General features: G+C 42.2%; 1 protein-coding gene across 3 annotated transcripts; it reads right to left on the bottom strand.

The window, feature by feature from the left end:
- Window positions 1-66: 66 nt before the first annotated feature.
- On the bottom strand, window positions 67-23956 carry chd4a (chromodomain helicase DNA binding protein 4a). 3 transcript variants are annotated; one of them, XM_075450058.1, is made up of 41 exons: window positions 23701-23956; window positions 23055-23220; window positions 20212-20321; window positions 19709-19951; window positions 17289-17407; window positions 16752-17017; window positions 16471-16601; window positions 16221-16359; window positions 15249-15418; window positions 14841-15074; window positions 13943-14146; window positions 13653-13861; window positions 13235-13366; window positions 13005-13104; window positions 12407-12598; window positions 11054-11254; window positions 10824-10961; window positions 10467-10588; window positions 8923-9096; window positions 8699-8840; window positions 8433-8564; window positions 8219-8336; window positions 7853-7977; window positions 7676-7768; window positions 7380-7518; window positions 7123-7295; window positions 6830-7028; window positions 5619-5708; window positions 5161-5252; window positions 4901-5034; window positions 4554-4698; window positions 3023-3185; window positions 2777-2886; window positions 2430-2673; window positions 2135-2197; window positions 1870-2043; window positions 1669-1777; window positions 1419-1551; window positions 887-1082; window positions 560-729; window positions 67-404 (listed from the first exon to the last, which is right to left on the bottom strand). In XM_075450058.1, exons 2-41 carry the CDS (start codon window positions 23113-23115, stop codon window positions 390-392), a joined length of 5904 nt encoding a protein of 1967 aa, XP_075306173.1. In that variant the 5' UTR covers window positions 23116-23220; window positions 23701-23956; the 3' UTR covers window positions 67-389. The 3 variants fall into 3 exon arrangements, with proteins under 3 accessions (XP_075306173.1, XP_075306174.1, XP_075306175.1); XM_075450059.1 differs by having other exon boundaries at window positions 3032-3185; XM_075450060.1 differs by having other exon boundaries at window positions 6851-7028.
- Window positions 23957-24228: the final 272 nt, after the last annotated feature.

The following is a 24228-nucleotide window of genomic DNA, read 5'->3' as shown; positions in this document are numbered from 1 at the left end:
GTGGAAACTAAATTCCATTTTCAGGTAGTTTTAGCCCACCTGTCCTAAAATGACCTAACAAACAAATTGTTTATTACATTTTTTTTTTATTTAGGTCCCAAAAAAACCATAATAACATTATATCAATAATATTAATACAGAAATTGAAAAAAAAAAAAGGAGGAAAAAAAAAATAAAAATAAAATGCTTTTCTGTCCACAGCCTCATTCTCATGGGTCGGGAGGAGCTTTGATCCTCCAGAAAAACTCTGTAAAGTCTGTTTTCAGGGGGAAAAGAGAACTGGGCGTGGCTTCAAGCTTGGGCTCGCTGTCCGTCATTCTGCTGTGCACCAATCAGGAATGTTGAGGTGAGGCAGGGGGTGGTTCTCAAAGTTGGAGATGAATTTCAGTCTACTGCTGAGACATCTGACAGAGGAATAAAAGAAGTCTAAATCATGGAAGTTTAGAATTATATTACATTTAAATCATTACTCGAAACTGTACGTCAACTTCTTCAAGTTGCAGCAAAATGTTACACATTTTCTAAACAAAACTACCAAAGGAAGCATACGTCTAGCTACCTGCTGCGTCTGTGCCTGTGTGTCGGGTCCTCGGCTCGCCAGGCGGCTCAGGATGTTCCTCTCAGACATCTGGAGCCGCACTGCAACCGGCGGTATTCGGGCAATGGTTGCCGGGAGGCGGGTTACATCCGCCTTCATGTCACTCAGCAGCTCCTCCAACTGCTTCAGCACTGAGAGACACAGTCCCAACATACAGCAAGTCAGACTACAGTTTCTCTTTGCTCCGACAGTACAGTAAGCAGCAGATAAGTTTAATCTAAAAATATATAACCAACCCCAAACTGGCACTCTTTTCTGCATGTTCTGCATCCCACTTTGAGTGTTTACCTTTGTGCAGGACGGCGTTTGCCGGTTTGTTCCCGGACATTGACTCCTTGCTGAGGTGCTGGTGGGACTCAGCCAGACACTCCACCTCGCTGAAGCGGGTGTTGAGGGCCATGGAGGGGTGGGAGGGGTCCTCCGACATGTTGAGGTAGGCGGCACGACGCAGCTGCTCCTCGATCACCAATGCCTGTTCCAACAGCTGCAGCGGAGACAAAAGAAAGAGTCAGACTCTCCTTAAAATAAAAAGTCACTAAACTGAAGTCAGTCAGACTTCTTTAATGTATACTTATAAATGTTTTCAGTTGAAGATGACAGGCTATTTGTTTTCAAATACATCACAGCTGTTCAGATCGACATCTTGGAAAATAACTGAGTTTACAACTGACAAATGTTTACATAAAATATTATATCTTTGTCTGAAAAGGACCTGCTTGTGTAACAGATTATAATTCAGATTGCAGGGAGACATAAACCATCTGAAAATCTGAGTCTGTCACTAATAACTTTGTTGAATCGGAAACATTTCCTTTCATACCTTGAACCTTCTGGCGAGGAACTTGTTCTTGATTTCCAGAAAGTTCCCTCTGTTCATCTCTCCTTTGAAAGGCTCATTGAGGATGGCGAACCTCACGTCATTCTGAATGTCCTGCCAGCGGGCGTAACCATGTCTGAAGTAAGCGATGGTCAAGAGGAACAACAGCTCTAATCTCAGCACTGCAATTTATCTGCACGTCCTCAAACAAAGTGCGACAAACGAGGCGATAAGTTAGGTGGGAAAAGGATACTGTATGATGCCAGCCAGCAGCCAGTAGTCGTGGCGACGGTGCCAGATCTCGTTGGTTTTCTTGGTAACCGTGGCAGCACGTTCCTCGTTCTGCCACAAAGAATGGAGCTCTGCAGGGGAAAAGGGAAAGAAAGGGGTCAGTGATTCAATAAAAAAAAAAAAACATTTCCCAACGGTTGGGTTTCTGTGTGCGTGTGAGCACCTGTGAAGCCTCCGTCTGCGATGTTGAACATGAAGCGGGTTTTGGCTTTCTTCTTCTCCTCGCTGACTCCGCTGGCCGTGGCAGCAGTGGCCGAGGTGGTGCCCTCTTTGCTTTCTCCGTTCTGCAGCTTGATCGCCTCCTCCGGCTTCTGAGCCTCCTTCTCGTCCTTCAGGTCTACATTACGACAGGAAGGAGCAACTGTTACTGAGCATCAGATCACGGCTGAAGTGAATCATGTGACGAAAAAAAGAAAAGCGCCTGGTACCTTTCTTTTCTTCTGCAGGAGGAGTGATGTCCATCTTTTCCGTCTTCTCTTCTTTCTTTTCTTCTGTTGGAAAACAAATAAAAAATTATTCAAAGACAGTAAAGACGGAGGATTTTCAGACAGCAGCTTGAAGTTAATGCCGGACCAAACATCAGGTTTGTCAAAATTCAATAACTATTCAAATTTAAAAGACTAGTCATAAAAACAAAGTCTGGAAATGACAATATAAACCCGGTAGGATCTTACATCATAAAATGGTCACTGAAAAATAGGATGAAACCTGTGACGTGTTTACCTTTGACCTCGGAGTCCTCAGGTTTTATCTCTGAGCCCTCCGTCTTTTCCTCTGTCTTCGGCTTCGTTTCCTCGCCTCCCTCTGGACTCTTCTTCTCGGCCTCTCCCTCCTTCTCGCTCTCCTTCTCCTTCACGCTCTCTGCTTCGCCGTTGCTCGGCTTCTCCGTCTCCATCGGCTCTTCCCCATTCTTCTTCTCCAGCTCTGCTGGCGGACTCTTTTCGTCATCATCTGGGATGGCGATCACCTGTGGGAGTCACGGGGGAATAAAAAAAAAAAGAAAAGTTTCAAATCAACACATCTCCTGCTTCGACATGTACTCGTGCCACTACAAGGTATTAAATCTTTACCTCGCTGTTGGCTTTGACCGGCTCTTTGCTGTTCTTCTCTGGCTCGCTCTCTTTCCTCACCTCCTTCTCTGCGTCCTTTGCAGCCTCATCAGTCTTTGAGGAGTCCTCAGCTACAAATACAAACAGTAGCACTCGTTACATATTGGGGCATTTTTACAGGAACAACAGCTATAAGTGTTTGAATTGGACACTGCATCATCAGAATGTGAGTTTGTCAGTTTGACTAGAAATAAAGTCGGCATTTACGTGTCGAACCTGGCGCGGGGGTGTTGGGCTGCGTGTCGGCCGGAGTGCCGGTGGAGGGGGTTTTTCCAGGAGACTCGGGCTGCGCTGCGGCCCGCTTGTTCTCCTCCAGCTCTTCCATCCAGGGCATCGACCACTGACCATTCACGTGCTCGAACTCCTGGACCTGGAAGACACAATGGAAGAACCCATTCATGTTGATTTCTTGCAATTCCGGAGAGTAGAGAAGACACAGAGGTGCAAGTCATAATACTGCAGCCCAATTATTTAGATTTACCCAATGACAAGCATTTAACTGCATAGATTATGTTTAGTTTTATTCACTTAATGATGCCTTTTCTTCTACAGATTTTTATTTCAACATTGTTTGGATGTTTCAACATTTTTTTTAAACCCCCCCCACAAACAGTTCTGAGATGCAGAGATGAAACGCTGTCCTGCAACAAAATGACCCTCTTTTGGCCCTCTTAACATGCACAAACACTTTTAGATGACTGGAAACATTTGGAGAAGGACACATTTTTGCTGCCTTGTTGGGTTTGTTGCATCACTCGATCCTCCCTTTGGCCTGGTGCTAAAGCCAGTTCAAAGATCGGTTCAACTTTAGAACCCTAAAGCCATCGTTACGTCACTTTAAACATCTTTTCCAGTTTGAATCTTCCTGTAGAGTATTATAAATTTCACAAGAGAACTACGGAGAAAGGAGACACACATTTAAGTGTTTGATGTTTTAATATCAATCTACTGTATTAATACCGTTTTAAACAACAATCTGCAGAGCGAATTTTCAAGTGTGAAAGTCCAAGCAGTGTCCAACAGTGTTTAAGCCTGACACTCCCCAGTCAGTCAGAACCGAAGGAGGCCTTACGGATGAGAGTTTAAACGTCCTCAAGAACCAGAAAAGAAGTCCAGTTAACTTCTATTTAAGCACTTGGATTACCATGACCTGGATGAAATTTGCAAAGCAGAACAGAGCCCTTACATTTCCAGTGTTCAAAGCATAATCAATAAAGTAATGAGTTTTTTCTTATGTAATTCAGACTACACTCTACACTTGCTTTGTTGATCCATTTCTTTAAAACATGGTGGTCACAGCGTTTTAATCGGTCTCCCTAATCCCCCCCAGCTCCGAACGTTGGTGCTTCTGTGACCCGAACTAAAAAGTTGGCGATATTTTAGCACCAGTTTTCCTGAGTTCTGACGGTAAAAGCAAATTATGGAAAAGAAAGAAGCTTCAATGTCCGACATCTTTACGAAACATCAATGAGTCCCCGAATCAACTAACACCAAAAGATTCTGAATATCAATCGATATGAGGACGCATAAAATGAGCAGATTCTCTCAGCTCTTCGGTGTAACAGACTGTTTTGGTACCCAAACTGTTGTGAAAGAGCCTTCTTATGAAAATGTAACTGAAGCATTCACTCTGCAAACTTATGAAAGACTCGCCTCAGCTGCTTCATCGAGTCTTTCTGTCGTGAGTTGAATTAAAACTTGGGGGAAAAAAAAAAAAAAGCTGTGTTTTTCTTTTTACCTTCTTGCGAATAAGTGACATAACACCAATGCGAGTGAGGACGTGTTGCCGTGACAACCCTTCTCTGGGGACACCATCTGCGAAGGTCTCAGCCCCGTCGGCTCCGGGCTCACAAAGGTGACGCATAAACAAAGAAACGTAGGCCCTGGGAAGGTGAGAAGTGAAAAATATTTAGGAGACGAGAGCCGATCTTAAGACCAACTTAAACTAAAATAGAACAAATACAGACTAATCTGCATAAAACTGCTCGTTTTAAATTGTAGGGAGTTCAAGTTAAACTGAGCTTTGTCGGGAGAAAGATGGAGTTCATGAAGCATGAAGTGAAGAAGTAAACAGAACACGCTTACTTGAATTCTTTCTCCGATTTCCCTCGCAGGTCTCGGACCAGCCACTGGGTGGTGAAGGCATCTTGGGGGGGCATCCCATAACGCATCACTGCATTCAGGAAAGCCTTCCTCTGCCGAGAGTTGAAGCCCAACACCTGGGAAATGGAAGAGGATCAAATATCAGAACCGTCTCTTTACTGTATTTTCACAACTATCTGTTAGTTTATGAATACCATATGGCATGGTGCATTTGGACTTTGTACAAAAGTGGAGCATCTCACCTCAATGTTGCCTCCCACCCTGGCCAGCAGGGGGGGCAGTGGTTTGTCTTTGTCATTCCTCAGGCCCTTTCGGTTTGGCCGACGAGAGTTGGCTGCAGAGAAGAAGAAGATGTGGTGATTATACAGCAGATAATACGAGAATATGTGCAGTGAAGCGGGTGAAATGCACCAATAAAAATTCAATCCATTATAAATTAGCATCAATGATCATCTGAAAAGATGCAGCCGCTCTTGAAACAAGTTGCGTTACATTTTGAATTTGTGGTGAGGGTTTTACAGTTGAGGAGCACGTAAAACAACAAGCTTGATTGTATATCTTCTGATAAATAACTTAGAAATCAAACACGATATAAATTGATTTAGGATAATTAAGGGTGATTGATTTAGGGTGGGAACTACTAATTAAAAATTAGTTTAAACATTCACACCTACATGAATAAAGACAAAGTGGTTCTTACCCTCTGATCTCTCATCAAAGTCCTCGTCGCCCTCCTCAGACGCCACAGAGTAATCTGATTGGCCGTCGGACTGGTCATCCTGCCAATCAGCTTTAGGACAAAAAAAAAAAAAAACAACAAAACACAACTTTATCTTCTGAAATATGACAGAGGACTTTAGTATAAAGTTATGTTCACTGGGAGGGGAATTAGAAACACAGTTTAAGGGTCATACTGTCATCTAATCCAGACAAAGGTTTTGAACTCTGCTGATGTGTTATAATATAACACTCATTTATATTTTCATGTAAACACACAAGTCTCAGTTAATGTGCTGTAAAGTGTCACTTCCGACTGTTGTTTTTGACCCACAGTCTGTTTTGCCCTCTTTTTGCTACACAGCCTCAGATCACTGAGCAATGAAGAGAAACGATAACGAGGTAACCTTTACGATGAGCATAGTAAACATTCTGGGGCCTTTCAGAATGTGTTTTCTGGGCTATGGATATTCCTTTTTAATCTGTAAATGCTTCAGTAAGGTGGTTAATTATAACTATGCATACTGACAAAAATCACACACAGATGTCCTTGCAAACTGAACCTTTAAAGAGAAAATTAAAAGCAACTGCAAATCTCAAAATCTCTCAACTTTCTCTTCAGTAATTTTTCACATCGATAACAGAAAATTTAATCAGGAAACAGTCTAAAGATTTTTTTTCCTCATCATGTGTAATAAATAACAACTTTAAATATTAACTCCAGTGCATGGTCATTTCAAGGATAAAATCAACTGAACATTAGCATCACTGATGTAGAATCGGCTGATTTAAGCAGCTAAACACAAACATCAAACTGTAGTTTTCGCTTCATCGTTTCCACACTAATGAAATAAATCTAATTTGTTGGCATAAAAGGTTAAAGAAATCAGAAAATATTTACATTTTCATAAAGGCAGAAATGTCAGAATTTCCACTTTTTCTTTTAAAAAGAGCTCAAACCAACTTACTGACAAATCTAATAACTTTCTGTATTGGGCACTTCTCACACAAACTATAATTTTCATTTATCAAGACTAAGCACTGATATGAAAACAATTTACAACTAAATAATCAGATCTAAACTTCAGTTGTTCTGACATTAATATATGAAACGTGAAAGGCAGATAAATGCTTGCATTTAAGGTATTGAAGACACACAGAAAGAAAGAGTCTGAAAATGAACTGTAATGTCACCATTTTTAAAGCGATGGCTACCTCTGTCTTCTTGTGAGCCATCGTTGTAGTTGACCTGTTTGCGGATACGTTTGCCTTTGCCCAGGTTTCGGGCCAGATCCTCCTGCTGTTGCTCGTAATGGTGCCGCAGCAGCTTCTCCCAGTAGTCTGGATCCACGCTCTCCTCCTGCTTGATGATCTCCCGCTGCACTTCCTCTTCCTGAGCGTTGGGGGGAACAGGTCGAGTAGAAGTAAGGGGGTTGATTGAAGCTAACATCCCATTAATTCCACACCACCCGGCTGGAGAAACTCACCTCCTCCTCCTCGTCTTTGACCACATACTGAGCCACTTTGAAGGAGCTCAGGTATTCATTCATGCTCTGCAGCTCTGTGTCATCTGTGGCATCCTGGTTCCTGTCCAGCAGTCTGTCGATAGCTTTGTCGTCGTAGTGAATGACGCTGCTGTCCTCCTCTTTGCTCCTCTCACCTGAAGACATGCGAACAAGTTTATTTCATTTTCTTTATTTCTACCATCTCATGAAGACACTCATGCTGGTGTACCCATCCTCACCCTCTAACTCGTCCTTGAAAAGCTGTTCTGTTCCAAACTTAAGAATGTCATCCAGCTCCTGTTTGGACATGGAGCCGGTTTTAGATCCGAGACCAGGTCGGACCACCAGGTGAGTCAGCATCATCTTCTTCTTAGCAACCTGCAGCAGAAACACAAGGAAGAGGGAAAACTGTTACTAAAGCTAGTCGTACGTTAAAATGGCGAGGTTCTCACTCAGTTTATTAACTGATTAATTATCAATTCTACATTGGCTCACTAGAAGAAGAAAAAAATACATCCTCTCAGGCGCCTTTTACCTGAGTAATCCTCTCCTCTACAGAGGCCTTGGTGACAAAACGGTAGATCATCACCTTCCTGTTTTGACCGATACGATGAGCTCTACTGAAGGCCTGAAGGCAGGGAAAAATAGAGGATAAATTAAATGATCTGTTTTCAACCATGTTTTAGTGTTAAAAAAGGCAACAACGCTGTACCTGGATGTCATTGTGAGGATTCCAGTCCGAGTCGTAGATGATGACGGTGTCGGCTGTGGCCAGATTGATACCCAAACCTCCGGCCCTTGTTGACAAGAGGAAGGCAAACTGTTGAGCACCGGGAGCTGAGGGATGAAGGTGGAAACGATTAATGTCATGGGAAGACGGAAAAGGCACAAAAATATTAGCTTTTTGATTTTCTGAAACTTTGTCACAAAAGTCACGAATTTAGAGGATTTAACTGATCGAAACCAAAGAGGCTGAAATCCCAAAGCTCGCAGAAAAAGCTCAGGAGAAACTCAGGAAAGAGTCAAAAGAAGGGAGCGATGAAATTTTTTTTTTAAAGATTTGTATGAATCATCTCACCATTGAAACGATCAATAGCTTCCTGTCTCATCCCTCCTGTTATTCCTCCATCAATCCTTTCGTACTTGTAACCTTCATTCTCCAGGAAGTCCTCCAGCAGATCCAACATCTTGGTCATCTGCAGAAAAAGAGCGAAAGCAACAGCTTGTTTAATAACCAAAAAAGGAAAAAAATAAAATAAAACTTAAAAAGCACGACATCCAAAGTGCCTCACCTGAGAGAAAACAAGCACTCTGTGTCCTCCCTCCTTCAGTTTCCTCATCATCTTCTGCAGTAACGTCAGTTTTCCAGAAGACTTTGTAAGAGCATTTCCGTCGTACATCCCGTTAGGCATCTTTGGAGCTTCCTGTTAAAATGAAGGTTTTTCCACAATTCTGAGTCCTGTTTGCACCATAAATCTGATTAATCTCTGCATAAGTCTGTCTTTTTGGCATTTTTCCTAACAGACAGCCATCTTCAAAGACCGTGTTTGGGTCCTACCATGGCAGCTGTGGGGAAGAGGTAGGGGTGGTTGCAGCATTTCTTGAGGTCCATGACAACATTTAGCAGTGAAACCTGGTTTCCTCCTCCTTTTGTGTTGAGGGCCTCAAAGTTTTTCGTCAGGATGAATTTGTAGTATTTCCTGCAAACGAGAGACGTAAACGTTCAACACTCTCTCATCCACCTTGGATATATTGAAGACCGACTCCTCGCTACAGACTCACTTTTGCATGGGGCTGAGCTCCACTCTGACAATGAGCTCGGTCTTAGAGGGCATGTGTTTGAAGACGTCAGCCTTTAACCTTCTGAGCATGTGCGGACCCAGCATGTCGTGCAGCTTCTTGATCTGGTCCTCCTTAGCGATATCGGCAAACTCTTCCAGGAAAACCTCCAACAGGCTGCAGATGAAGACAGACACAGGTGAGCTTTTTCCTGCTCAGAAACACTGCAGTCACACTGCTCACAGATGAGAGAAGGCCGCTGCTGTTGAAGTTTTACTTTGTACCATTTCTCTGACCTCATGTGGAATTGGACTCTTAAACAGTAATTCTTAGTAGTGCTGGGCGGTATACCGGTTCACACTGAATACCGGTTTATAATTTCGTTATGATAGGAATTTTTAATATACCGCCATACCGGTGTATTTGATTACACAACGGGGGGAACGCTGCGTCGCGCGACATTGTTTGAGACCTTTTCAGTGTTGCGCTTCTAAACACGCATGTTTACTGTCTATGGGTGCGAGGTGGTAATAAGCACTTGCGTTACACGAAGGTGAAGGTGGATAGGATAGACATGGAAACTTCCGAAATCGAAGCTGCAGAACTAGTAGAACATGCTGACACAGAAGAACTTGTGCCAAAAAAAAAAAAAAAAAAGGAACCGTGTCTGTAGTTTGGAAGTTTTTTGGTTTAAAAAAAACCCAACGTCGACCAAACAACCATTTTATCCAAGTGTTGTCGGGCTACAGTTGTCGCTGGAGGTGGCATCCGCCACATCAGCAGGTAACACGGGGAAAGCAAAAGAAAAGTCGAGCCAAATCTCACTTCATGACGAGTTTGCTAGAGCTAGAACGTGAATCTACCTCATTTATTTGAATGTGAATACCTCATATTGATGCAAAAATATAATTATTGCAAGTTGCACTACTTTTTTGTATTGATTTTCATAAAAGATGTTTGAAATTTGCACAGTAAAAGTTCTGTATTTTGACTGCAATTGTGTTTGCATTCCAATTCCTCACTTCATTAGAATCATGAGTAGCACTTCTTTGTAAACAGCATCATTTTGTGGGGCGTTATTCCATGATGGTAAAATAGACCATCCTAAATTAATCTACTGCAGTAATTCTGTTCTCAATCTGTAGAAAATGCTGTGAACACCTAATTATGCATGAAAAAAAAAAATACCGTGATATACCGTGAAAAAAATATTGTGATATGTATTTTTGGTCATACCGCCCAGCACTAATTCTTAGGCACTCCAGCAACCTCTTTGCCTCCTGACTGAACACTAATGCGATGTTTTTAGAGCAGCAGCGCAACCACAATGCCTTTTATAGTCGATTTGATATTGCATTATTCAACTAACGGTTTATTCTACAGCAAGTTCAGAATTTTTTACACTCGATTATAACTTTACACAAGCAGCAGAGCTCCAAAACTTTAAAAATATGAGAGAGGCCTACTAAACAAACAAACAAATAAAAGAAAATTAACAATTCAACATTAAGAATCATCCGATCCAACACAACACAAGCCAGACTTACTTGAACCTCTCAGGTGTGAGGAAGTTGAGCAGGTGGAAAAGCTCCTCCAGGTTGTTTTGCAGAGGAGTTCCAGTCAGCAGCAGTTTGTGCTGCAGAGAGTAGTTGTTCAACACCCGGAAAAACTGAAGTAAAGGACAAAGAGAACACGTTAAAAAAGGTTTCAGGTTGAGTGACAAAAAGCTGCACAAGTTGTCAACTCAGAAATATTCACAACAGATTGATTGGATTGACATAATATGAGAATGGGATTTGACCAAATCTAAAAGCAGGAATTTTAATGCACGTTTGATGTGCTTGGTGCATGGTGGAAAGTTTGGCAGTTTTTCATAATAATTCTATAATCTTGTGAGCTTGTACCTTGGACTGGTTGTTCTTCAGCCTGTGGGCCTCATCCACCACTAGACAGGCCCAGTCTATAGAGCCCAGGACGGCCATGTCGATGGTGATCAACTCGTAGGACGTCAGCAGGACGTGGAACTTGATAGAGGAGTCTTTCTGTTGGAGCAAAGCAACAAAGAAACTCAAGTTTCCTCTCAAATATGTAAGGATTTCTCATTTCCGTCTCCAACACCGTTATATCCTTTCACCTTCATCCTGGATGCCTTCTTCCCTCCTCGGATGGCATTGTCCTCGAAGGAGAATTCATTCTCCCTGATGACAGCTCTGCTGTCCTTGTCTCCAACATATGTCACCACGTATATATCGGGCGCCCACATCTCAAACTCTCGCTCCCAGTTGATGATAGTTGAAAGTGGAGCGCTGACGAGGAACGGCCCCTTCGAGTGACCCTGGAGGTGGAGAAAAGAAGTCAGCATGTATCTGAATCGCCGAACCAGACATTTGCTCGTGTGAGGCTTCTGCGTCACTGCTAAAAGACAAATTGCTCCACATACAATGCCTCTGCTACTTCTGTTATCTCACTTATTTTGCAAACAGAGACGATGAAAGGGTGGACAACTGGTACGGGTCGTTCAGCAGCTGATGGCAATAATTTAGTGATCAGAGATACTAATTGCACATTTATAATGGCAATTAAATCTGCACCATGTTGGTGAATTTTAATTATACAAATACTAGAATTATGAGAGCCAACATTAGAAACACGGCTAATGGGATCTCCAATTATAAATAAATTGATGTTGTTTGAAAACTCCAAAATTACAGAATAAAGTTTTGCCATGGACCTTTATATGTTATTCTCTTTTGCCATTTCAAAATTCGTGTTTAATTTAACCAAGCACAGAAGCAAACATTACATTTTTGACAACACTGCTCATGTTTGATAATGTGATCATGAGTGTTCCTTGAGCAAATCTTAAAAAGAAGAAAAAGGAACTACGACACATAAAGACTTAAGACCTGAAACTCTTAGTCATCTGAGGGGAAATGGTAAGTTCTCATCTTTTCCAGCACTGCACTCAACATTAAAACATGCACAGCAATAACAAAAAGTTCACAAAATGATCCCATTCTTAAGCAGGACGTTTTCTAGCCTCCCACCTTTAGGGGGCAGCAGTCGCACATGATAAGTGCCTGGGTGTTTACAGTTTCAGATTCAAGTTAATGTCGTCAGATTTCACCTGACTTATACAAAATGGCTGGATGGCTCCTTACCAATAGGACAACAACTACCTACTGACAACAGCACTGTCACACATAGAATGGCCCAGTCAAAAGTGCCCCAAAAAAAGTTAAATTAAGCAGTTTTACATTAAATCAATTCTAAAAAATATATGACAAACTTTAAGTCATAACCTTCTTCTACTTTAAGAACTGAGCTCATGTAGCAGCTCATATATGCAGCAAACCAGCTGAGAATCAGCATTTCCAAAAACACGACACCATAAAACAAGACTATATCGATGCATGTGTGGCCCCAGAAGGAGTGCAATGCTCATCACAGCAGATAAAACGCAACCCAGCATTTTGCTGCTACGTACCTCTTTATACAATGAGTAGAGGAAGACGGCGGTCTGCACCGTCTTTCCCAGACCCATCTCATCAGCCAGGATGGTGTCGGTGCCCTGAGCCCAGGAGAACCGCAGCCAGTTGAGGCCCTCCAGCTGGTAGGGGTGCAGCGTTCCTCCAGTGCTGTCCAAATACTCTGGCTGACGCTCAAACTTTATTGTCGGCTGGAAACAGAAGTCAAGATAAGATTAATGAATTAAATATGAAATGAATAAGAACTGCTGTGTTTGAAGCACTAAGAAAGGCCTTTAGTAAAAGCCATAAAATCTTAAAATGCACCTAAAAAACAAACATTTTAGATAAACTGTCTTGCTCTTTCAATCAAGTCATCCCTGCAGATTCTGCATTTAACAATTAAAATTCCTGTTTATATAATCTTGGTTTTGGACTAAAAGCGACTTAAAATGTCCAGGGGGGCTAAAAATCTATGTAAAAAGGATGCCCAAGCCCCCTTAGTCCAGCAAGCTCTGGGTTAGTGGTTAACAGTTTTGTCACAAAGTAGAAGTTGCTGATAACTTTTAACTAATCTAAATTATATACAAATACAAGAAGTCATTCCTGTGGACTTACATCAACCACTGGGTTCTCAGGAGGCCTGTCCGGCCGCTTCACCCTTCCCTTCACCTTCATCTTCTTGCCGGGTTTCCCCTCCTCGCCCATTATCAGCTCTCTGGAGCAAAGGCGCACACACACACACACACACACACACACACACACACACACACACACAGTTAGCAAAAGCAATCATCTTGTTTGAGGTTGCACTGGTTGTTGACAGTGTGGAGCCGAATGGATCTTACCTGTGGTTCCAGTATTGCAGCTTGTAGGTGTCGTAGTCGGGTAGGTCCATGTCCTCTGCCTCCCAGGTCGACTGGTCGTATGCCAGCTCTCGCCACTTTATCAGGTAGTGGACGTTGTTCTTCCTGTCCACACTGAGGAACACAGCAGAGAAATGGAAAATTTCACGTTTAATAAAACAACAAGCACCTCGCATGTGTCAACAATGACAGAAGGAATACCGATAACTGATTGAGACTTATTATTCTTAGCTGATCTGTCTAAGCCAATCTGATTCTAGCAACATGGCAATACGGTAGCAGTTTTACGCTCATCTGACTGGGCTTATGTGTACTTTGTTTACAAGAACAATTCATAAGCAAATGTTAAATCTTGTCTCGGGTAACTAGACTTCTTTGTGGATACTGTGTGTTCTCTGACCTGTGGTTCAAGATGCGGTAAAGCATCAGCCACTCCATCTTGATTCCGAAGCGGAGATATTTCTCCTCCAGCTGAACATACATGGGATCCTTGCTCTTCCTCTTGTGGCACTTATCTTCCTCGCCGTCGCCAAAGTCGATGGGTGGCGGGTCGTCCATGTCGTTCTTCCTCTGGTAGTTCCTGAACATCACCTGGCAGTGCATCTCCAGCTACACGGGGCAATAAGAGAGAAGTTCAATGAGGATATTTAGAGAACCGTCTCTTTAAATGTGCGTCTGTGTTGTACACACCTGGAGCTCTGAGACCCAGGAGCAATGCCAGTAAGACATGTTGCACCATTTGGCGAAGAACTCTCTGTCAGGTCGCCCTGCCAGCGGGGCGGGGTCAGGCGCATCAGCCGCGAGGTCTGGGGGGCGGGGCACAGGTGTGGGAGGAGGGGGGTCTCCCCATCGCCATGTTAAGATTTTCTGCACCTTTCCTTTCATGGGTGGACACTGCAGGACAGGGGAGGTGCATCATTTATCTCCACATTCCCTTCTAAAAAACTCCCATCTGAGCAGTACTGAAACACGCAATTACTTTTACAGGCTTTTTTCCTCAGAACATCTGAGTGAGTACTTTTAGTCTTTAGGAATCATCAGCCAAAAAACATAGAATTTGATTAAATGAGTTAATCATCATGGCTATTTTTCACATTCATTGATATTTAAGAAAATAAAGAGCAGCTTTTTTGATAATTCTAATGTTTTCATAGCTGCAATAAATCATTTCATCACCATTAAATCAAATACTTACTATCTAGATTAATTGTTCATTATTATTCTTCATGAATATTCTTAAAATCAAAATAGTTACATTGATCGACTGAATTACTGATTGTATCTGCTCTAAAAATAATCTACATTTGAGGCAGCATGTCCATGTAAGGAATCATTGTTAGAGCTCAGTTCCAAAGAGAAGTTCCAGCTGCTTTCTATAATATAACAAAAGATGTTTATAATGCATCAAATCTGCTAAACCAGTCCTGGATCAGTGAAATAGCATTTTCGATCATGCCATGCAGGGCAGAAACAGATAAAGTGTCCACTGGATGAAGGAAAAACCATTACAGACTCCATAAAAATTTCCCGGACAGGTTGTATTCCCAATCCATTGGTCACATTTGGCCCGGACTGTTGGCCCACTTACCGTGCAACGGGGGCAGATCCACTCTCCGTTGGGGATCTCGGGGAGCGGAGGGTTGAGGCAGTGGATGTGGTACGACGAGGGACACGAGTCGCAGCAGAGGAGCTCTCCTCCGTCTTTACAAACTCTGCAGAACTCCATGTGGTGATCGTCCTCCTCCATCTCGCCTGTCTCACCGTTGTCCTCCTCTCCTTCTGAGGGCTCCTCTCTGGCTTCCCACTGGATCCCTTCCTTCTCCTAGGATTATGGGGAAACAAAGGAAAACTCAGTTTTTCTTCACACTTCGTGTTCTTTAAATGCAATACTCAATGACATTTTGAAAGAGGCCTTTAAAGTGTAGTTTTTATGGGCTAAGAACATTGAACTTGAGTCATGAGATTGGAATCTAAAAGTAAGGAGCACGTTTCTTACGCAGTGTGGGCAGCTCCAGGTACCCTCGGGGGCCTTTTCCATGTCGGGGTCCAGACAGACCATGTGGTACGCCCTAGGACAGGTGTCGCACAGGATGATCTCTCCACCCTGCTGGCAAACCTCACAGTAGTCCTGGTGGTCCGTCTCATATCCGTCACCATCCTCTGCTTCTGATCGAAAGGGACAAAAACTTTTACCCCCCAAAAAAAATCTCTCACTTCTCACAAAAGGTGGATGGGTAACATACTGTAATCCAGGCATTTATGACGCTGTGCTATGTTTATGTTGTTTGTTACAGGAAACCCACGCAATGAGTCACCCTTCCCCCCTGAGTACAGATTACGTCAATAACAGACTGCAATGGAAGGCTTTCACTTCAAAAATACAAACATCCATTTAGATTGTTCAGTTAAAACCTTCGAGGTATAATACGGAGCTATTTAAGGCATTTCTTAAGAATGCTGTGTCTGAATTTTAGTTTATTTGAGGTCTGGGTGTTCAGCAACAAACAGTAAAACACCACAACAGTTGAAAGGATTTCCAAACTGAAACAGCTGTGTCTTTGTGGAGACTTTGACCTGTTTAAGTTGCAGATGTGAATCCATCCATGACGTCTTCTAATCGGTGCTTCAATCTTGTGACAGCAGCAACAGAAGATTCCTCAGCAGTCAACAACCCAGAAGATGTTATACTTCTAAATATACCAAGCTCGACTGACTCAAGCACAGTGACTAATGTGTGTCTGTACACCTCATGCTGTGCATTCCACACACTCTCAAAGCTTTCCCTGAACACTGTCATTACGGTTCTCTGCTCAGACGTTAACCTGTAGTTTTCAATCAATTGGTTCTATTGGCAAACATCAACAGCTCAACAGGTATAGCACCACCTCACTCATCACGCAACTTTTTACAACGTATGAAAAGCCATCAATAAGACGATGAAAACAAGGTGTTTTTAGCAAAGACGAACCTTTCTTCTTTTTGGGTTTGCTCTTTGAGGCCTTCTTTTTACTGCGGCTGCTGCGGCTGTTTGAACCCTCTGAGATGGAGACGCTGTTGATGCTGCCGTTCTCGAAATCACTGTCGACATCAGGCTCGTCCTCCTCGCTCTGTGCACATCAGAAAATAAACAGAAAATTTACACTTGTGTTGATAAAAATAAACAACTCGCATCTGCACATAGTTGGGTTTGGTACAGATAGGGAACAGAAAAGTCGTACCGATGAGCGTTTCCTCTTGCTGTTGAAACCTCCCAGCTTGATTTTTAAAGGTGCGACTTTCTTTGTCTTGCTATTATTCTTCTTCTCTTGTGGTTTGGCTGCAGGTTTTGATTTCTTGCGGGCATTGGGACCTGTAAACCAAAAGAGAAAAAGAAAGGATATGTCTTTTATGTTTGAAAAGCAAAGCATCCAAAAGAAAAGCAGAGCCGTTTATAAAAAGCCATTTCTTTTTAGTCAGGAAAAACTAAATCCTGTCTGGCTGACTCCTCTGCCCACAGTACCTTTTCCCTCCTTGGTCTTGGCCTTGCGAATCGGAGGTGGAGGGGTCTGCAGAGGCTCTGCTGGGGCTGGCGGGGCTACAGGTGCTGGAGCGACCTCTGCCACCATGGTGTCCACAGCAGCTGGTACATTAGCAGTGGCAAGTGCAGCATTTGCAGCAGCTGCACCTCTGAGGGGGTTGTTAGTGCTGAACTCACGCCACTTCGCACCCAGAACCATCATCATCTTCGACACGGCTATCTTGGGGTTCTTGGCTGCGATGAGTGGTCTGGGGGTGAGGGTAAAAAATGTTTAAAAAAGGGGTCCGAGTCCAGCTTTTTTTTGTTATTTTAATGCAGTTTAACTCCCAACATAGGTGGTAAGAGCAGAAAAAAGGAAAGCAGTTGCTAAGACTGGGAAAAAAAAAAAAAAAAAAAAAAAACACCCTACAATATATATTCTTCATGTTCCAGCGCCACATGAAGAGTCTTCTAGCACCACAGGTCAGTGATTACTGAGCAAACATTTGGATATTTTAGCACATTCCAGCAATACTCTACCTGACGAATTGGCTGAAGGCCTTGTAGTTGGTCAGAGATCTGTAGTCCTCCTCAGTGAAGACGTGGTCGATGTCTTCCATGCCCCAGTCATCCAGCAGCTGAGAGGACGACTTTGGCTCCTACAAGAAACAACAGTAATTAAATTCAGATGGAAAATTGAAAATACTCATCAATAGTCAAGTTTAAAAATAGCAATAACATTAAAATACATTTTTAACCCCGGGGTTTCTAATTACTCCTGCAGGTAAAACACTGTGTGCACTGAGAGCAGATTTGCACTTTCCAGGTCCTTGCATGGATAAACGTTAAAAAAAAAAAAAAAAAAAAAAAAGCAGCTTAAACAATGCAATGTGTGCCAAAATAACAAAAACCTGAGGATTAAACGGAGACTATTTTACTTCTGCTTTAAAGGAAATCCGTTTTAACGTGTACTACCAACAAAGAGTCAAACAAGTTCAACCTTCAAAGTGTAACAACTTCAAACTGTAGCGCCTGAAGTCCAGTGCTCTCAGAGACCATCAATAGAACTTAAATGAATTGATTCAATAATCATTGTGGAGGGATGGAAAAACCTGGCTGTGCAAACAAGCCCGAACACGTGCAAAAGTGTTCTGTCATTATTCAAAACACGCTGAAGAGAAAATGGCTGGTGTATTTCTTAACATTGTAGAAAAATTTGTTTTGTTGTCAACTACAAAAAGCTCCTGCTGCATGATTACAGCTTTCACCGATCACACAACCCAAGTGTCAAACATGTGGAATCAGCTGCGACTTCCACTGAGCCATAAGACTATGCTGTAGAGCTTCACTTAGGAAAGAAGCGTTTCTTTGTTTTTGTCCATCACAAAAGCCAACTCTTACAAAAATACTTAATTTCTCCCTGCATATCAGCAAGAGCCTCTTTCATGGGGTAGCAAGGCACTGTTTTACTTCACAATATATATAATTATGCCACAGACGCTTGAAATGCGTGTGGAATAATAGCCTTTTGCAACAACTAATTTTTCTCCAGAATATTTGCATGGTTGAGAAGTTCAAGTGGCCGGTGAAGAGCCTCTAAAAGTAGAATCCAGAAAGCAAGCGAAAGCTTTAATATCCAACACCGACCGGCATGTTTTGAAGACAATTACGTTAAATTGCACCAATTCAGCGGCTGTGCAGTTCATTTACTGAAAACGTTCACGTTCTGCCAATTTTTCCACATATGAATATCATCCAAGACTCAAGCAGCATTAAACTTTATAAAGTGCAGAAAAACCGCTAAAAAACCCAATAATGGCTTCATGGATAGTAAGAATATACTTTAGTTACAGCCTGACGCACTTCTCAAACCTTTGTCCCACCTATTCAACTTTTATCTTTCAGAGTGAGACAATGTCTGACCACATGATTATTACCACTGAATCAGCTGGTGTCCAAGATGCCAAGATATGGTGAGGACTCAAAAGCTCAAGTTCATGCCAACACACTGTTTTTAGCAACAAACAGCTCAAAGAAATAGAAGTATACTATCATATCAAACAAAGAAAAGTAGCAGACATGGGACACAAAATGTTTCAATTTTAAAATGAATTAAATTATTAAAATGCTCTCTCAATCGTTAAACTAAACTCATCGTACATGAAACATTTTGATTCAGAGAGGCTGCCTTTTGGCAGACTAAACTACCGTTTTTTGTTCGACAGAAACACAACCAGTTTATTTTAAACTGGGGCTCCCTTCAGTTTAAAGGCCTTGGAAGATGAACAAAGAGGCTTATCTCAGCCCCAAAAGACCAATAAAGACCAAAGCTGGTCTGCAACTCATCGTCTTAAAAAACAAGCTGCAGACTGCAGTGTGGACGCTCTGCCAATAAATCAAAATATGTTCATCTCACCAAAAAACAGGGTAAACCATGCAGTGTATTTAACTACAAGCTCCCCCTGTTGGCTGCCAAGTCCACCAGACACAGCTTTTTGTTCATCTTTCTCTCATATTGCCACTGTTTGTCAAACCAAAGGTGCTCATCACAGAGCAAAAAAAGGGCTGCAAGAACATTTATTTTCCATAAGAAGGGCCTTTAGAATTGGACTACAGGCCCTACACATAGATGAAACTCAGTGTCTACATCTGTGAGTGCTTAGAAAGAACTATACAAGTGGCTCAGCAAGTTTTGGCCAATAATGCTGCTTTGCTTTGGAAAATTTCATATAGGAGCCCATTGATTAATGCATATCACAAAAATCTATTGCTCTTGGATGAGTTGTGTAATCAATCACCAACAACATCAAGACAGTTTTCCTTTACGTTAAAATTAGATTACCGATAGAGAAAAAAAACAAGTTCCAGGAGCTTGTGCAGCATTGGAAACTGTAAAATCAAATATGAGAGTAGAAATCTTATTCCTTCCACCCCATCAAAATCCCCAAAAACAGACTAACCGAGCAATCGTCATCATCGTCATCATCATCTTCCTCTGGCTCTGGTTCTTTCCTTTTGGAGGAGCTCCTCTCAGCCACGGCACTGCTCCTCTTCTTCTCTTTGCCACTGCTGCCTCTCTTCTTCTTCTTGCGCCCAGGGGTGTAGTCGCTGCCCTCACTCTCAGAGCGCTGGACAGGGACACTATCTTCTACATCCTCCCCACCACCCATGTCCATGGGCTCTGGGGAGCTGATGGCAAGCTCCTGAAACAAGGAGAGTGCAGATTGGAAGTCAGCAAACTGAGAACAAAATGTTCAAGAAACAATGGGAACAAAGGCAGAAGGACTCCTCTTTCACTGTAATTTGACTATGATTTCAGTAAAGATGGATCAACTTTATTCGGGAAAGAGGGGTTTTGATTTATCCATTCCTATAAGTTCAGATTTAGAATCAATTTTGAAGCCAAAAAAAAAAAAATCACTTAAAACTCCTCTCCAGAGACCCCTTTAATGACCCCGGTTACCTCTCTGCGTGACCGCCTCTTGCTGCCCTTGCTCTCTCTGCTTTTCTTGGCTTTTTTCTTCTTCTTCACCTTCGGAGTTTCATTCTCCGAGATCTCCTCTTCCTCGTCATCTGCAAATTGGGCCAGTGGAGACACTTAATGGTTAGGACGCACACCAACTGACTGTGTGCCAGGGCTTTCAGGCTGGGAAACAGCATTACTCAACGGTAAACTCAAAGGTAGCACGCGTATCAGGGAACACTTCCTACTGGAAACAGAATACCAGTCACATGCTGGTACATTTGAGATGCCGTTCAATGTGCCCACCGGACGACCAATTTAGCTGCTACGTTGCGGTCTTTATCTTTTAGAGTGCCAGTGAATGTGAGAAGAGTTTATCATTTGTTTTTGAATTATCACAATCAGGCTGACATATATAATTCAGGAACAAAGTTTCCACTTGGGCAGAACAAATGATTCCTTTAATGCTCTTCAACTGTAAACAAATTGACCCGGTGTGAAGATATTACCATGCCTCTTGAAGGAGTCCTGAGAACCTGGAGTAGTAGAGGATAAACTAGGAGGTTTAAGTTACAATCCTATTATACAAAAAGTGCTCAGGGGGGGTGATTCAAATCAGTTTTGCTCCAGTGGTTAAAACACTAATTTACAACTTATTAGTCAACATGATTTACCACAGTCCTGCAGTGTAGTATCCAACACTGCAGCACTGACACTCTGAGCCTATTAATGTAATTGGGTATGGTAAAAAGTAAATGGCAAGCTGCCATTAAGATGCCCATTGTAGAGAAGAGGGTTTAATGGGATGAGTTTTTAGGTCATTTAAAGGAGACCAAGCTGTGCGTATGTGGGCAGAGGCACAGCTGCAGAAGCAACTGCCGTACTGTGGAAGGTTTCTCTACGTGTGGCAAATTTCATGAATACAGTGTTGCATATGAAAAAAAACATCAGTTTTCCAGAAGTATCCTAAAACTGAGATGATCTTACCACACTGATGCATTGTAGAGTTAGTGTAAGATGCAAGTCACAAAGCAAATCATTCCATTTGTCAGTATGGCTGCATGGACATTTGAGTCAAGCCGTGGCCACCGCTCAACTTGGACAGTTGTCTCAATATAAGTGCACGGTAGAGCGTACACACGTAGGAGTGATCCCTTCCTGAATTGCATTATCACGGTGCGGTAGTCCAGCTTCCAGAGCTTCAATTTCATTCAGTTCAGACGACGGTAATATACGTTTGTGCATTTTAAAAGTCTACTTTTAGTCGGGGCTAACAAAATTATTCGTTTTGTTTTCCAAAGTCAAGTAAACGTTCTTAACATGCGCCGAGATTTGATCGACTTCAGAGCTGAACTTTAAGTAATTTGATAGCAAATAGATTTAACTTTGACCTGGCAGAATCTAAGTCATGCATTTCTTTTGAGCTGTGCATATATATATATATATATATATATATATATATATATATATTTATTTATGAAGTGCTTATGAAAACTGGTGCCTACTGCTGAAATTAAGTAAATGAATGTGTTTTATAGTCAACTAAATTAACCTGAAACTTTAATGATCTATTAAGTCATTTTTGTGAAGTTTTGCCACTTGTAAAATGAAATCTTTGACAGCTGGACTTGGGATCAAAGAAAGTGTGATGGACATTTGTTTACATCTTTTACCAATCCAAAACATTCAATTATTTCACAGATTAATCAAGCAAATAATTTACTAATTGATTCCTCAGACCATCATGATGATTTAAATTTGTCTAGTACCCAAAGACCTTCAATTAACTTCCCTGCATAACTGAATTAATCAGTTATCAAAACAGCTGCCAGCTAATTTCATGCAGATTAAGTAATAATTGATAACTAATTGCCTTAGCTCAAACAATACCGTTGACAAATAGAAATGTCTTGTAAATCAATAAATAATTAGGATACCCTTTAGCTGAAAGCCCGTCTTTTGTTGTCACTTAACTTGTTTCATATCTGTCAAATGCATTTCCAAGGTCAGTATTAAATATTTTGTCGAGAAAAAATTGACACGAACTGTTCATATACAATAACGTCCATTGAAGAAAATGTAAATGGATTTTTCACCATGAGGATCAGTGTCTGTTTGCACTATAGTACGTTTCTGTAAGATCATTCACCAGATGAATGCAAAAAAGGTGTTTTATTGGACTAATAAAATGCAGTTTTGTGGTCAATTTCAACACTTGAATCTGATTTGAACGATTATTCGTTCTCAAAGGTTCCACTGTGTACGCTGCGCGTGCCCGTCAGAATTAAACAAACAGTAAACAATCTTTGACCACAACACCCCGTGAAACTAACAGGGATACGAGGGTGTATTGCGGTTAGACAAAAGAAGAGAAATGATCTTTTTCTCCCTTATTATTTATACTTTTTTTCCAAAAAAACTCAAACCGAAGGCGCCCGGCCATGAGGAGGGGAATGCTACAGAACGTCATCCGCCAGCTTTCAAGCTAACTGGCTGCCTCCATCTTGTCATCGACACGTAAAAAATACCGGTAGCTGGCTAACGTTAGGCCCCGGGAAACATGCCGGTTTGTCGGCGCGACTTCACGACCATTCAACTATCAACCATGCAGCTTCTGTTTGTGGTTGGAGCAAAACAAAATGTTTTTTTATGCGCCTTAAACTTCGGCGAAGCCGCGAAAACAGTCGGTTCGGTAATGTTAGCTTGCCGGTAGTTAGCCGCATTGACGAGCTAGCGCTACGCTAACACAATTGATTGATGTGAATGTCAAAAACATCTGCTCAAGCTAGCACATAACCAGCGTGAACGTAGCAATTTCGGCTAACAAATGAGCCTCATCTTACCGTGCATTAAGCGGTCGTCGGGAGCTCCATAATCATCTCTGTCATCTTCACTTCCAGACATAGCGGACAGCAGAAAACTTTCTTTTTAGTTAGCTAACAGTTTAGCTAACTAAAAATAAAGTTATTGGGTTGTTGTATAATCCAGAGTTCGGACCCAGTCTGGAGTCTGTCCAAGTCGTGGTTTGTAGTTAGGGGGGAGCAGCCGGCCAGGTTTAACAGGACAAATAGGAACACAAAAGAAAACGGAAGTGAATTATTATTATTATTATTATTATTATCAAAGAGCTTTGAAAACACAGAACCCGGTCAAACTAAGGGACATCAACACTCACCACATGTGAGAAAAACGTTAACTTTATCAAGTTGGACAGCTCGTAAATTTTAGCTTCCTAACCCCTCACTCCATCTCTGCGTTCAACTGACAAACCATCTCGCCACTATCGTTACTTTCCGTCCCATTAGCATGCGTGCTAGCCGAGATGAACCGGCGGCCAGATTCAGATTTGAGAGGAACTGCAGAAACGAACCCGTCAAAACGCTGACATCTACCCATAAAATACTCCAGTGTGACAATCCGAGGTTTCTTCACCCTGAACATCTCACCCTGACTGAAGTCAATTCACAACCCCAAAACTGAGATACTCACAACTTAGCTCCACACAGCTTCCAAAAACAGTTACTCCAGGCTCAGTTTGTCACTAAGTCAATACTTGGAAGTGCTTTTTTCCCCCCTGTAGGTAACGGTGTACATACAATTTAAATATATTTCCGTGTTTTTTTGTGGTAGCGTGTGCGCACGACGCCGTCTCCTCTTTCTCTTCCTCGCACACCACACACCCCGCGCTCGCGCGCGCACACACAAAGAGATCAGGGGGCAGGCATCCCATAATATCCCCCCCACACACACTCGCATACATATACACACTTCACTCACCCCTCCCCCACTCTGCATAGTTACCTTGCAACGTACAGACCATAATAGTCAACTCACACACACACCCCCCCCCCCCTCCCTCTTCTACAGTCTCTTCCCCATTCCTCCATGCACATCACCCCCTCACACACCTCCACCCCTCCCTTAGCAACCACGGTTGCCATGGACACGCTCACCCCTCCCACCCTGTGTTACATCCCATAATACTAATGAGTGCAGTCACTGACATCCCACAATAAG

This window comes from Odontesthes bonariensis, chromosome 18 (assembly GCF_027942865.1).
Source record: "Odontesthes bonariensis isolate fOdoBon6 chromosome 18, fOdoBon6.hap1, whole genome shotgun sequence".
NCBI lineage: Eukaryota > Metazoa > Chordata > Actinopteri > Atheriniformes > Atherinopsidae > Odontesthes > Odontesthes bonariensis.
The sequence above is the reverse complement of the archived record's forward strand: the minus strand, read 5'-3'. Positions and strand labels throughout refer to the sequence as shown.

What these genes read in the sequence shown, in the direction of transcription:
- chd4a (XM_075450058.1), bottom strand. Translation starts at nt 23,115, where the DNA reads ATGTCTGGAAGTGAAGATGACAGAGATGATTATGGAGCTCCCGACGAC. An exon ending in CTGCAATACTGGAACCACAG is followed by an intron (nt 13,105 to 13,234) that starts GTAAGATCCATT and finishes CCTTTGCTCCAG; the next exon opens with AGAGCTGATAATGGGCGAGG. An exon ending in GAGTGCTTGTTTTCTCTCAG is followed by an intron (nt 8,337 to 8,432) that starts GTGAGGCACTTT and finishes CTTTTTCTGCAG; the next exon opens with ATGACCAAGATGTTGGATCT.